At 37.7% G+C, this 14160-nt stretch overlaps 1 protein-coding gene across 4 annotated transcripts in view; it reads right to left on the reverse strand.

The window, feature by feature from the left end:
• Positions 1-14160, reverse strand: part of VPS13C (vacuolar protein sorting 13 homolog C) — a 74322-nt gene that overhangs the window by 10473 nt on the left and 49689 nt on the right. For all 4 annotated transcript variants that reach the window (XM_032122445.1, XM_032122446.1, XM_032122449.1 and 1 more), the window contains 20 exons: positions 12515-12904; positions 11731-11835; positions 11024-11188; positions 10552-10680; positions 9840-9973; positions 9446-9572; positions 8310-8545; positions 7837-7987; positions 6894-7034; positions 5782-5863; positions 5623-5692; positions 5079-5190; positions 4645-4758; positions 4050-4186; positions 3694-3775; positions 3367-3480; positions 3031-3106; positions 2296-2459; positions 1709-1754; positions 555-678 (listed from right to left, as the gene is read on the reverse strand). In XM_032122445.1, the coding sequence (XP_031978336.1) occupies positions 555-678; positions 1709-1754; positions 2296-2459; positions 3031-3106; positions 3367-3480; positions 3694-3775; positions 4050-4186; positions 4645-4758; positions 5079-5190; positions 5623-5692; positions 5782-5863; positions 6894-7034; positions 7837-7987; positions 8310-8545; positions 9446-9572; positions 9840-9973; positions 10552-10680; positions 11024-11188; positions 11731-11835; positions 12515-12904 (2699 nt within the window). The remainder of the gene's footprint in view (positions 1-554; positions 679-1708; positions 1755-2295; positions 2460-3030; positions 3107-3366; positions 3481-3693; positions 3776-4049; positions 4187-4644; positions 4759-5078; positions 5191-5622; positions 5693-5781; positions 5864-6893; positions 7035-7836; positions 7988-8309; positions 8546-9445; positions 9573-9839; positions 9974-10551; positions 10681-11023; positions 11189-11730; positions 11836-12514; positions 12905-14160) is intronic.

The following is a 14160-nucleotide window of genomic DNA, read 5'->3' on the forward strand; positions in this document are numbered from 1 at the left end:
ACATCCCACTTACACATCCTGCCTATCCTGCAGATGTAAATAGTAAAGACACACTGATAATAATAAATCAAAAGTAGCAGTAGCCAATTAAACAGCTACAGAATAAGCTTGAGAACTTTATTCCCAAATGCAGATAATTTAGTAAGGGTTCTCAAGTTTATTAACACACTATCCAAAGGTCCCTTAAAACACATGGAGCCCCTGATGTGCACTGCTAACCAAATTTCAAACTGAGAAGTTTTACTCTGAAAATTTCAGTGGTCTATTTTTCATAGTAAATTTAACTGACATTTGTCATCAGGGGAAGGAGCAAAAGGAAAAAACTGATTAGTTATTGTCTACCTGAACTTCAACTCTGCAACATGTTCTCTGAAGCAGCAATTTCCTCATCATCATAAAATACATCTATTACAGGCTATTGGACATTTCTCAACCCCACATATCATCCATCCTGCTTTTTGTATTTAACAGATAATCGTGTGGCACTACTGGAGCACTTTACCACCTGGTATCCAGCACGGGGAGTACTTCAAAACCTCCTCTTGGCACTGTACCTTTGAATTCCCTGGAAGGTACTGCTTGCCATATCTACAATGCCTCCTGTCGGGCGGGCTACCACTCCTACAAGCCCCTTTCCAATTCCTTTGAAGAATCCAGCTGCACCTTCTTTTTTAGCCCCTTTAAAAGAAAGGAAACAGAAAAATAAATGTTTTCATGACCTACTTGAAGACATTAACAACAGAATTAAACCATTACTGCTACAGGGGAACTGTTTTGTATTGGACACAGCCCACAGCCATTGATTGCAGAGTCCCATTGTACAAAGAGCTGTCTGGGGAAAGTCACCCACTGCTTCCTGGTGTGCTCAGACACATCACTATTCATTAATACCCTACCAGCCTCTGAAGGGCCCGGAACTGAGATGTCATCAAGATTCTCCTTCTCACACTTTCAGTCTGGACTATAGGCAGGCCATACATCAATTTTTCGTAAGTTAACAGTAATAACAAAATATTCTGAAGACACTAAGATGCACAAGTATGATAGAAGTTAACTATTTCTAAGTCAAAGTTACATGGGCCTGGTAATATATAACTATGGATCAGTCAAAGGAGTGTTCAGAAAGCAGCTGTGTTCATCCACCAAGGAGACAAGGACTATATATCAAAGTATCACCCAAAAGCTATAAAATGCCACACAGTAACAATTGACTCCCAACATTTACATCACTGTGACTTTAAGATTAGTAAGAGGCATTTTATCCTGGGTATTTTTTATATCTGTCATATTCATGAAGTAACAGGAACAAATACTGACTTCAGGCATAAGACCAAATTTGCTTTTTAAGATTTCTCTGACTTTTGGAGTCACAAAAAATTTTTTCAGTTGGTGATTTTTACTTTATTATTTTTACTACCTTTATTCTGGCTTCAGACAACAAATTGAGTACTACAGCAGGCCTAACAAAAAACATCACAGAGACAACCACTTCTTAACTCATACAAAGTTTTAAAAGGTGGTAAAGCCAATAACAGATCTAAAGATACTTGAGGAAATCATCGTGTAAGTTCACATTTGAATAAGAAACATAAAAATCTTGCTATGCCTTAGCATCATCACATTTAGATTGATATTTCTTAACGTTACAAAATAAATTGCAGAGTACTGAGAAACCACTTTAGCTGGGCAGTGCAGCCTTCATGCTTACCTTCTACTGGTTTAGTGATGATGCCTGTGACACCTCCAACAACACCCTAAAACAAAGATAATTAAGTTAATAATTAATGAGAAACTGGAATGCTGTCAGTCCAGCTAGGCAGCCTGTTGTCTCGCATCCTTATTTTAAAACTTTATAATGTAAAGTTCAGTATCAGAAACACTGTTTAGCTAGGGCTTTTGGCTTTTTTTTTTCTCTTACTCTGTACTTTTAAGAAAACTATAACTGAGGGAAAGACGTGACCTTGCAGTCAATTCTGTCATTCAAGAAAGGATCCAGTTATTTTAATTACCTAACACATTTGTTGAGCATGAGTAACTATTTATTTATTTATACAATTCACAGGAGAAATTGGTGTTATTTCCTGTTCAAGATCCTAACTTCAGGTCCTCAGGCTGACCAGAAACATGACCTCAAACTCTACAGCTGATGCACTACACTGAGTCTCCTCCACACCCACTGCCTGTCTCTTCTGTTTAGTTGATGTACTGACAAAGAAGATACAAAACTTTCTAGCAGGTAGTTTTCAAGCATGGATCCCACACTGGCACATCAAACACTCATCTCCAAATCCATACCCGTAACAGGCCTTTTCCTCCTTTGGCCAGGCTCTCCCCAAAGTCTTTTGGCTGCCGACCCATTTCCTCTCTCCTTTTCTGCTGAAATTCTTCATCCAGAGTAATGGCAGCCAAACCTTTGCCAACAGTACCAGTGATCCTGGACACCACCCCTGCTGCCCCACCTGAGGGAACAGGGCACAAAGCAAAAGTTACGTGCTTTCACAGCTTAAGAGTAGACAACACACAGGAAGCCAAGAAGTTCATAGCAATTTCCCTTCATATTCAGTTTAGATATGATGAATTTACACAGAGCAATACCACACGTTGTCCATGAGAAGACTCCAGAACCTGGTCTGATACCCATAGAAACAGCAATAGGGAACACCTGCATCACTTCACTACATGTTATATACTACACTGGATGAAAGAGTGCTTTCTCTAATTACTGTTAAGACATAGCTAAAAAAAAATCTAAGGTCATTGTAACAGAACATTTCTCAGGCTTCTCCGGACTATTGAAGTTATGCTTTTTATTTATCCAGAGCATGTTACTAATTAAGTTATATATGCAATGTTTCTCACTTTGGTTGCTCAATCTACAAACAGACATTTAAATGGACTCAGGTAAATTATGTATGAATGATCTGCATCACAAATACTGACAACAGTATGACAACCTTAAATACTCGTGGTATTTAGAAAAATAGAAAATAACGTGGGAATTTACCAAAAGAAGAACAGTATGACACATACCCACTGTGTGCCCAAGAAGACTTCTAACACCAATTACAAAGCCTTCAGCAAATTCTTCAGGTCCTTGAACAGCACCCTGAAAATGAAGTTTATTATGAATAGCAGAAAACTATGCAATTGATGCATCTGTTTCAAGAAAAGCTAGCAATTCCTTTACACCGATGCATGTAAGGCCATTCGAATAGGTTACTTCTTTGAAGCTCACATTAAAAAATGACTGCTGCCTGCCTGTTCAGGGTGTGGAGTACAGTGACACCAAAACTATAATCCTACCAGTACATGCAATCAGCCTTCTATAAAGACACAGTTAAAAATCACAATTAAAGGAAGTCATACCTGGAACGGCTCATAGAAGAAAGCTTCGACTCCCTCAGACAAACCTCTGATTAAACCAAATGGATTTCCAAGAACATCTAATCCAAGTACAAGAACATACATCTGTTTCAGGAACTAAATGATGAGAGGGAAGAAAAAAGGCAAAAAACAAAAGCAGTGTTACAAGCTGCTGTCACACACATCAGAAACCAAGGCTGGTACATTTTTTAATTTACTACCCAAGTAAGGTATTAGAGTACCCAACTAAGTATTTGGTGAAGAAAAATAAAATCTTCTTTAAGGTACATACTCAAAATTTTACACAAAGGCTTGACTAAATAAGCTTACTTGTTCACTATAATGTCTAACAACTCTCATCCTCAGTTGATCCCTCTTGTAGAACTGGTATTTAATTTCAAAGAAAGCAAGTCTGAAAGACAAGTAATTATACATTAGTTAAAGATACCCTTCCTCATTCAAATACTTCTCTGCTTTCCTTCAGATAATCCTGAAGACCTATTGCCTTAAAAAGGATCCCAAACCCCATCTTCCCTCCATTCCTCCCTTTCCCCTAAGGCTGTATAAACTTATACTAGAGTCAGTCAGCAAAGTTTACCATGGATCCAATTATTAAGTGTACAAAAGCTTTAGTCAAAGAATTAAACAAAAAAACCAAACGACCCCAGCCAATTTTATTCACTTACTTGAAAATAAGATCATCCACGTCTGTTAGAGTAGCTCCAATACTTTTCAACAGCAAATTCAGAGAATGGATGGCTATCATTTCTTCCCCCTTATCTGATGCTTCTCCACCAGAAGCCAGAGACAAACTCAAATGCAACTGTCAAGGCAGAATTAGTAAAAGAAGACAAATCAAGACCAAAGAAAAGCCAAACCAGAGCAGACAGGTTGCATGGTGCACATGCGAAAAAATCAGTGGTGAAAGTGGAGGAAAGCTGTAATTTCTACTACTGATGATTTTTCTTCCCTTGCTCCAAAAAAACCTAACTGCTTCAAGAGAGACATGACGGTAATCCCATGAAAGTGTATTTTAATACAAGTTATGATACATTACTTGGATACCTTCAGGCCTGTATTTTATCTTGCTTTCAGCATTATTATACCCATTGATTCTTCCCACTTAGTTATGGTTAAAGGTCTATTTGTACTCGTGGGCAACAAAGGAAGTTTTCCAACAAAGTATTAAACTCTAGAGAATGTAAAATCCCCACTAGGGATGTATTTACTGTAATGAACTAATTGGATGTTTGATTAACCAATAACCTCTCTACTGCATACCTTAATTGGAGAAATATGGAAATGTTCAAAGAAGCTGAGCATTGACAGGTCTGTTAGGGAAGACTCCATTAGCTCAGTGTTAAGTGCATCCACATCTTGCTGAATTAATTTAGACTGGTATCATCATTTAAAAAAAAAAAAAAGAAGTTAATCTCACCCACCTATATCTAATACACTTAATCATATTGTATCTAAATATGTTTTTATAGATATATAAATAAACAGTAGAGAAAACAGTCATAGTCAAATACAGTTAACTACTTAAACAGGAGTGTACTAATGAATCCAAGGATTAAAGAAAAAAAACAACCAATCCACAACATACACAAAACTTCTGGGTGATTTTTCCATTTTATGTTATATTGATATTCACCTACATTCCTCAATCATTTAAGGTCCCATTCCAGCAAAAATCAGTTTCTCTCATACATTACCCTTCGTCTTTCAGCTTCTGGGTCTGTAGACGGAGTGAAAAGTTCACTAAGTGCTCCTAAAAATCCTTGATCAATTTTCAGTGCCATTTCCTGGATAAGAACCATGAAGTACCTAAAATGTGAAAAACAGTGTAGACTTTTATAAATTTAACTTAAATATTACATGCTTACCCTACACAAGTGAAGTCTTCCTATGCAATGTCACATATTAAGATTTACAGTCCACAATATCAACTGTCAGTTTATAGTTAGAAATGCTTACTGGCCAGCTCTGTACAGCAAACAGACACAACTCTGATACTGTAGTACAAGAAGGAAATAATTCTGATTACAAAGGAATGTGCGTAACAGTCCCTTCGTCTGGGGACTTCCTTATTTTCTAACAGTAAATTCCTTTTGGAACAATGGTTTTTCACTGGAGACATTTAAAAACTCAATCCAAAGTTAAGAGCTCTTTGGATAGGAGAACAACCTTTTTTCTAAAGTTCCCTTCTAAAATATATTACATCTCTAAAATCAAATTACAATACACTGTTACACTCACTTGAATTGCAGGACTTGGCTGTATTCATTGAATCTAGTGATGATGCTGATGTCAATGAAGGGTTTTGGCTCTAAAGAGAAAAAAACACTTAAAAATAAGTTGCCAAGCTCCTAGTTTCAAGGCTGAATAAATCTGATATTACTATAGGCCTTCTCCTACCTGAATCCAAAGCAATCGACTTGGGAGGAGCTACAGGGTGAAATACAACAGGAAACATTGATCCTGGTAATTGATTATCAACCTAAAAAATTATTGCATAATTACAGGAATATTTTAGTGACATGAAAATCAAACACAATTCCCATTTTAGAAGGCTTGAGAAACTTGTTTGTAAATTGTGCTCAAGAAGAACGTCCTACTTATTTGGGTGGAAGGAGGAAAGAGCGAAAGGATTACTCTGAAATCATCATGGCATGTTACTCATTTAGTTATAAAAGGTCAGACAGTTGCAAGTACTTCACAAGGGATGCTTAGAGAGGTTCACACCCACAAAGACTCACTTACAAGGTGTGCAGCTGATGGCATACGTTGACTGTATAGTGAAAACTACCTTCAGGCAAAAGTAAAAACTAAATGAAAGATAAAAGGAAAGAGCAAACTTCCCCACCAGCTGGTCAGAAAAAGCACCAGGGTCCTCAGTGAAGGGAGAAAATGGAGATGAAGATGGCAGTGATGATGACTCAACATTATTTCCCTCCAGCACTGAACGCTTCTCACTAGGACCAGCTAAAGTGCTCTACTGGCAAATTTAGCAACACTATTAGTACTGACTGGACTATGCTGATCTGCTGCAAGACTTCCACATTAATTCAGTGTTCATATTACATGTAGATACATTATTGCATGCTATTTCAGCATATTTCAATGTCTCTTCTCTACTTCCCATTAGTTTTTGTACTAAAAGCCTCTAAACCTCTAGATATACTCTGTAGAATAATGTTACACTTCGGTATAAAAACTATAGTAAACAAATTTTGAAAATGGTTGAGGTCTTTGTTTTGAAACAGCAAAACATAGCTCTTTAGAAATAAACTCTCCATCATAGCACCCTGCTTGACATTAGCCCACAGTTTTTTGGAATTTTTTCCATACTATTGCAAAATCCTGGGATGACATTTGTGCAGTACTTTTCCATCACAGCACCTCTGCTACTCTGATGCAGTGAGTAGAGCACCACATGCATAAGATTTGGAGATACTTCTCCACATAAATGAATAAAATCAAAGCCTTTACATGTCTATTTAGTTTCTAAACCAGTGGAGGGCTGGTACCTGCAGCCAGTACAACTGAGCCCGTAAGCTTCTTTGGTGCGGTGACTGTTTGAATTCAACCTGAATTCCTGACAGGAAGTTACGGCGGATGCTGCATCTGACTGGGAGACGCATTTCCATTGGAAACTTGCTAAAATTCACCTGCAGATATAAGAAAGCAGAGCTACGGTACAGTTTAATTTGGGAAACAATAGAATGTTACATTGCTAGTTAACAGACTAGCAAATAAATGCTGTGTTTTTCCTTATTTCATTATCAGATCACAAGGCTACTGAACTTCTCTATCTAATTATCTGCATGGTAAGTAGCAAAAATCACAAGTTAGTCCGATAACTACTGCAATGGTCAAACCTCAAGTATTCAAAGAGCTGAGGGTATATATATGCTTTTCAAATGAAAGGATGATACAAGAAACAAGCCTGACTATGGTACTATAAAAGGCTGTATTGGACTTAGCCATTTGAATACACTGTTTATGCATGGTATACAGGTATGTATAATTAATGTAACAAGCTCAGGTAAGTGGATTCATTTCAAGAGTCCTTCAACACTGCCGACTCCTTTACTGTATCAAGTAATGGGAACTGCACCTTACTAAGAAGATAAAACCAAAATTCCTGCGAAGAATTTAGGGTATATAAAGCAAATACAGGTTCACAACTAACATGCAGACACCAAGCAACCTTTTCTACCACACAAAAGAAAAATTCTTTGAAATTCTCACTTCACAATACAAGTCTGGATAATACCTCAGTACTGCCTCAGTATCCCCACAAGACAAAAACATTCTACTGTGTAAAATGTGTAACTATTTAAATAAAAATCTTGCCTCTTGTTTCTGTTTCTCTTCACACAGCATCTACCCCAGCTTAGCAAAACAGAAACCTGTTCTAACTGTTGCACATGTTCTGCAAACACTTAAACACTGAAACTCAATACATACCTCAGTATTGCTGTCCAGTTTGTGCCAACCAGGACCCTGGAAAGCAGTCTTGGAGAGATACTTTTGATATGCTTGCTCCAATAGGTTTATTTGCTTTTGATTAAATGGTTTCCATTTTTGCCTTGGTTTCCGTTCCCAAACAACATCAGAACTACAAGACAAATAACAAAATTAACAATTTCAGAGTACCTATACCTTTCCTGTGTATGCAAACCATATAAAATATATTTTTTCTAATTTCTCAGGCTCAAAAAAACCTATTATGTCTTTTTTTAATATAACCTAAAAAAGGAGACAGTTAAATCCTATTGCTTCTAATTCCACAATAGGAGTAAATCAAAACTTAATTTTAATTAAAAAGGTTTCTCTTAATATAACCTGAAACATGTCCCCTTCCACTCTATTACTGAAATTGTAATATGCTATCAAATTTTGATTATTCAAAGGAATATTTACACTTCCATGTGCAGTACCTAGTAATTCCGATATAAGAGATTTCTTTTTTATTTTCATTGTTAACTAGAGAAAGTCCAAGACTATGGATTGACAAGTTTATTTCTTGATCAGGTTGCTCCAGCTCCTCTGCTTGTCGTGCTTTAGAAACCAATGCCACATCATCTGTGAAAAGCAGCACTCGCTGGCGTCCATCCAGGAAAGACACCCAGTGAATTTGAGTATTTGCATTGTAAGGGAACTGGCCACAGTCATCCTGTACGAGGGGAAAAAGAAAGTATACTACATGAGAAAATCCCTGATGTTGCTCTATGTTTATAAGCAAATTTATAGACACACACAAACCAGAATTCAGTATTTTTTTCTGTTTGTTCAGTTCACTGCACCAAGTGCTGACTTGGTTGAACCTTGTATCCTAACACTAAAAATGTTGGAGGTTGGGATATTTTTTTTCCCCCTTTTGTAAACGAAACATTCCAGCAATATTTGTGGTTTAGAATAATATTGGAAATCATGAGGGGAAAAAAGGCCTTCAGAGCAAAGCAAAAGGCTTGGAATCTTACGTGATGACAGAAGAAAGCAATTAATCATATACCATGAAACAGTAAAACCAGACAATTATTAAGATCTGTGCTCTTCTAAAACAGATACTCCTTATTTTTTAATCTGTAAGGCAAAATAGAGATAATTAAAGCCCTTTTCCCAAAAGCCCCAGAGAATCATGGATGTAACCATAATTACATGGTAAGGAAATTGGTTTCAAACTAAAATCATTTTTAAACATGAAAAATTTGACCCAAGAAAGGGCTTATACAGTAAAGCACAGTGTAATTGGTTCTGTCAAGCTTGCTTTCCTGCCCCTTCTTTTAGCTACTAAATTTTTAAAGTTTTGTTAACTCTGTGCTACTCAACGGAAAAACCAAGCCATCTCTGAAGAATTCATTTTAGTGTAAGGTGCAAGTGGGCAGCTAATTAGAGACAAACACTGGACTTTATTTAATCTAAACATCAAAAATCTTGCTGCTTGACTGTAGCTAAAAAGTCTCCTACAGGATGAGACATGCAAAGTTACTAAGGACGCTTTCTCTCAGATAGTTTTAACCTTGGAATAGTCCTAAATTAGTTCAGCATTTACTTCTCCCCTTATGAAATTTACCTTGAGTAGGTCATGTTCACCAAAACTTTGGGAGTAGCCCCAAGACAATTTTCTTGGTTTGGTTGGATCTGTCCAGGCAAAGAGGCAAACTTGCCTTGGTTTCAACTCCATCTCCTCTTGTAATCCACTGCAGGTTAAAAGAAAAGGAGAAAATAACAGCATCCACTGGTTAAAGGCACTGACAGAAGTGGTGCAAACAAATCCCAGTGCTAAATACTCCACCCCCTCCAACCTCCAAGGGTGAGGCATGAAGGGCTTAAACTATTCACCCCAGACAAGTCCAGCTGTAGGTTCATCAGCTCTTGGTGATATCCCCGTGATAGGTGTCTTGGTGATATTTAACCAGGATATCCCCTGGTTAAACAACCAGTGAAGAATTGTTTCTTTCACATACCTCTGCTTGTATCTGACAGAGTCCCATGGGGTGTGGTTAACAATCAGAGCTGGGGCAGCCCCCTGGTGGTAATCTGTGAAACTTATCACAGTAGAATGCTCCAAGACATTCACATCTACCAGCAAGCCCCCATTCTGGAGAGGAAGACAGACAAAGCCCAATATTTGCTCTATGCATTTATTCAAGTTAGAACTATAATAAGTATTATCTCCAAAGACTTGTCTGAACATGGTACATTTATAAACACATTCCCTAATGCTAGGCTAGGGTGAGCTCTGAAATTACAAGGTTTTTCATTTGAGTCATAAATTAATTTAGCCATGAACTGTGTCTCCAACATGTAAGAGCTTATAAGAAATCCTAAAATATAATGCATTTTTTGTTGCCTACTTAAACAAACTGAAGGCACCCAAGACATACCCTCTGCAAAAAGCCCAGATGTCAGAGGTGCAGTATACCGCTGTAACTTAACAGCAGTAGGGCTGTTCAGTTCCCCTCTAAGCTTGTCACAAGTAAATCAACTTGACTACACAGAAAACATTAACACCACTGCAAACTTGATTCAGAACCCTTTTAACGCAACAGAACTAAACGAAGTGCAGTGTACCCACACCTTAAGGCACAAGGTTTTCATCTTGATGATTTCAGTGCGTCAAGCTACCATGGGGCTAAAATGGAGTATTAAAAACAGACCATACAAAGTCAGTCTCACCAATTCTTCCAGTTTCAGCAGAGTACCATTATCCTGGACTTTAAACAGGAATGGTTTGGATGAGCTTTCATAGCCAACTACTCTTACACAAAGTTCACCTGATGAGTTTTCAGGCCAGAATGGAAGACACTGTAAGACAAGGAGTACACTTTAACATTTCATATATGTTTAATATAGTAACCCAGCAGTAAAACAAACAGGCTTGTTGTGACTATTTCACATGCCTTAGTTCTTACCTAAGTATCTCCTGATTAACCTATCTATATCTACAAAGTTACCTAAACTGAAGGACTTGATTAATCTACCAACATATGCAACCTGTGCTGTTCAAGTTCCCCTGGGATGTGAAATATCCATGTCATGCCACCAGAAGAGACAGCTTCCATAAGAGTACTGCTCTTCCCTTGAGTGATGCCTAGAGAGCAGCTGTTTGTCTACAATGACATCAAAAGCAAAAAACATGAAACATTACCTCTGAAGCCGAGATATAATTCCATTTATTAGTTGGAAGAGAACCATTAGGACCAATTTCTCCAACTTCAAGTTCCAGAGAAGATTTGTTTGCTATTGTGTAGAACGGAGTGAAGGTAACGATCCTGGTAAGGTTGAAACTGCTCATTTTGATGCTAACTCCAACCTGTTGAACAAGGAGAATTTGAGCAAATGATCAACAACAAGCTTAGAAGAAAAGCCAGGATGGAACAAATAGAAAAGCCAACATCAGTGTAATTACAAAGCCTAACACACAATACTCCTGACCACCTGAAGTAAAAGCACCAAACATGCAGTAAAATCAGCAGATTATGCAACACAACTAACACAAGAGCAAAGTGACAGGTTTAGCAGTAGCATTTTGCAGCTGTAGCTTTTGTGGGGAAAATCCACCAGAAATCCCTCTAGAGTAAACCAAGACAACCTAAAATGACCCTTATTTTCAGAAAATTGTTAAAGAGTACATGAAAACACAACTCCCCACATATCTTTACTGTGCTTAGTTGTGGAAATGTAGTCTTGGATAAGGAGTGCAGATCTAAACACTTGCAAACAGTTGTGAGCAATTATCTCCACTATGCATGTTCACCACTGTGTTTACAAACAGCTGAGTACTATACATTTGTAGAAAAGAAGTCAAGCCAAAAGAACCCAGAGAGCTTCACAAATCACAGAAACAGATCTTACCAGATAGTCCATGTTATTAGCTGAACACCTGACACATCCATAGCTTCCTACAGTATCAAGGGAAAAGCTACTGGACCAAGTGCTAGTTGAAATACAGAGCTGGATCTACACACAAAAACCAACAACATGCAAAGTAATGAGTAAATTGATTTTCATTCTGTAGTTCATGCATTATGAAGTGCACTTATATCACATACAGCAACGTAAAGACAATGCTTCAGTGCTTCTAATACTTTCCATAAATTAGGATAACCTAAGAATGTAGTATCACTATTCACATTCTGATTTATTAGTCTGTGTTTGAGTTCTGGGAAAGATGCTACAGTAAAAGGCATCAAAGCAGGGTAGTCCTCATTGACTCATGCGCATGACAGCACACACACAGATGGGAAAAAAAGCCCACAGCTTTGTGGTGCCTCACAAACTTGAAGAGATGGGAGGAAATAATCAAATTAACACTGTTTTTTCAACCGTTTCTTCAACTATTTTTAGGTAAAAAAAGTTACTTAAAAGGAATGAAGGGCTACTTCCAAAAAAACTTTTACTGCAGTACTCTTCACTTGACCATGTAAACATCACATCATACCAAAATTGAAACAAATGTGTTTAACACAAAACAGACTATTTACAGTGTGCATTTTAAATGTCCAAGAACCAAAGAAAGCAGCAGTCAAATTGAAGCCTTTAGACTTAAAAACTAAGTAAAAATATCCCTTCTATAAAATGTGTGTGTGTTTTCCCCCTCAGCGCATGGCCTGAAGACCACCATCTAAAGTAAGCATACCTTATTCTTACTAAAGATATTTTTCTTTTTAAATGAAAACAAAACAATATCTCTGTAGTCTGCTGGATGCTTCACATGAGTATCTTCAGCTCGGTACTGGAGAACACGGGAAGTCTTGTTGATAATCCAGTAGGGACTGAACACGGACAAGACCATACGGCTCCCGATCCGCCTCGTATGGATGTAAACATCCACTGTCATCTCTGAGGCAGAATGAGATGTGAAGCGCACAGGAAAAAATTCAGACATCCCATCACAAATTTTAAGATGCCCATGCCAGTCTTTGCCTTGATATTTTAACAACACAAGCTCCATTATTTCGCCATTGATTCTTGAGTTAAAAACATCAGCAGCACTCCCTTCAGTTAAGTCACGGGCTTCTGCTGTTCCCTGTTAACAAAATTAGACAAGGCAGACTAAGTTTTCAATACATAAAATATAGGTATTCAAGAACCAGCATTTTATTCTCTTGTAGGATGTACATTTCAGATAGCTCAGTAATCCATGTCCGAATCTCCAATCACTTTCATTTGAGATTGATCCTGTGAATAATTTGAGATAACTGCACTTCACTTGCAGGGCAGTAAAGACTGCTTAAATTCTGAATTTCAGGAAAGCAAACTAGTTCTAACATATCCCCTGTTTCCACACCCTCCTTCTCTCCTCCATGATTTCCAATGGATTTTGGCAATGCGTTCTTATTCATATTCTTACAACACTGGGTGTAACACCGCACTGGACAGATGTACAGCCAGGATTTTTCACACTTAAGAACCCCCAAGGCACAAACCCGCCAGTTCTGCCATACTATTTGGTAACACAACTTTGTTCAGGCAGTAGCATCTAACAATACTCCTAATTTTTACTGATAAACAGTATATTTTACCATATGGAATAGTGGCCAGGCTTGATCAGCCCAGGGATGTGAAGACAATAAGCATAAACCCTTCTACAGGTACAGTGGCTTCAGAAATAGGTTTGAATTACTGGTTTCTAGCTCCTCAGTCAAGGCAATGGCCCTCTGTTCTACATTCTGTTATGCCAGGTACTGAAGTACAATGGAGATATGGAAAACTGGGAGTAATGCTACTGGGATGTTGGATAGAACTGAAAAAGATCTAAATGAATGCTACAGCCAGTTATGCAAGTAGGACAAAACAGAACAAACTAGGATGGTGGTTCTAAATGCTCCCACCTCTTGTATTTAGTAAAATCACTCAGCTTTCATGAAGAAATACTAGATACTGAAAATACTGAATGGACAGGAAAATGGTCTTCAAAGCACCTTCAGAGATTCTTCCAATTTGTGCAAGGGAGACCTCACAATAGTAATCAGTAAAGAATCACTGTCAGAATGGAGAGAACTTTCTAAACAGAAAAAAAGAGTTCTAGAAATTACAGATGCTTTTCCTTATACCTCTTCTTGTGAAGCTAAAGAGAGCTTGCAAAATACAAACAGAATCTCAGAAGAATGTAAAAGAAAAAGACTAATCCAGTACATGATTCTTGTTTAAGGAGCAAGGCAAAGCTGGCCAGGTACACACAAATTAAAAACAATCTCCAGAACATCCAGAATCAATTATCTGCCTCAGTCATTTACAAAAGAAAATACAAAACCCAGCATTCAGTATCTTCCACACTACATT

This window comes from Corvus moneduloides, chromosome 13, assembly GCF_009650955.1.
Source record: "Corvus moneduloides isolate bCorMon1 chromosome 13, bCorMon1.pri, whole genome shotgun sequence".
Classification (NCBI taxonomy): Eukaryota; Metazoa; Chordata; class Aves; order Passeriformes; family Corvidae; genus Corvus; species Corvus moneduloides.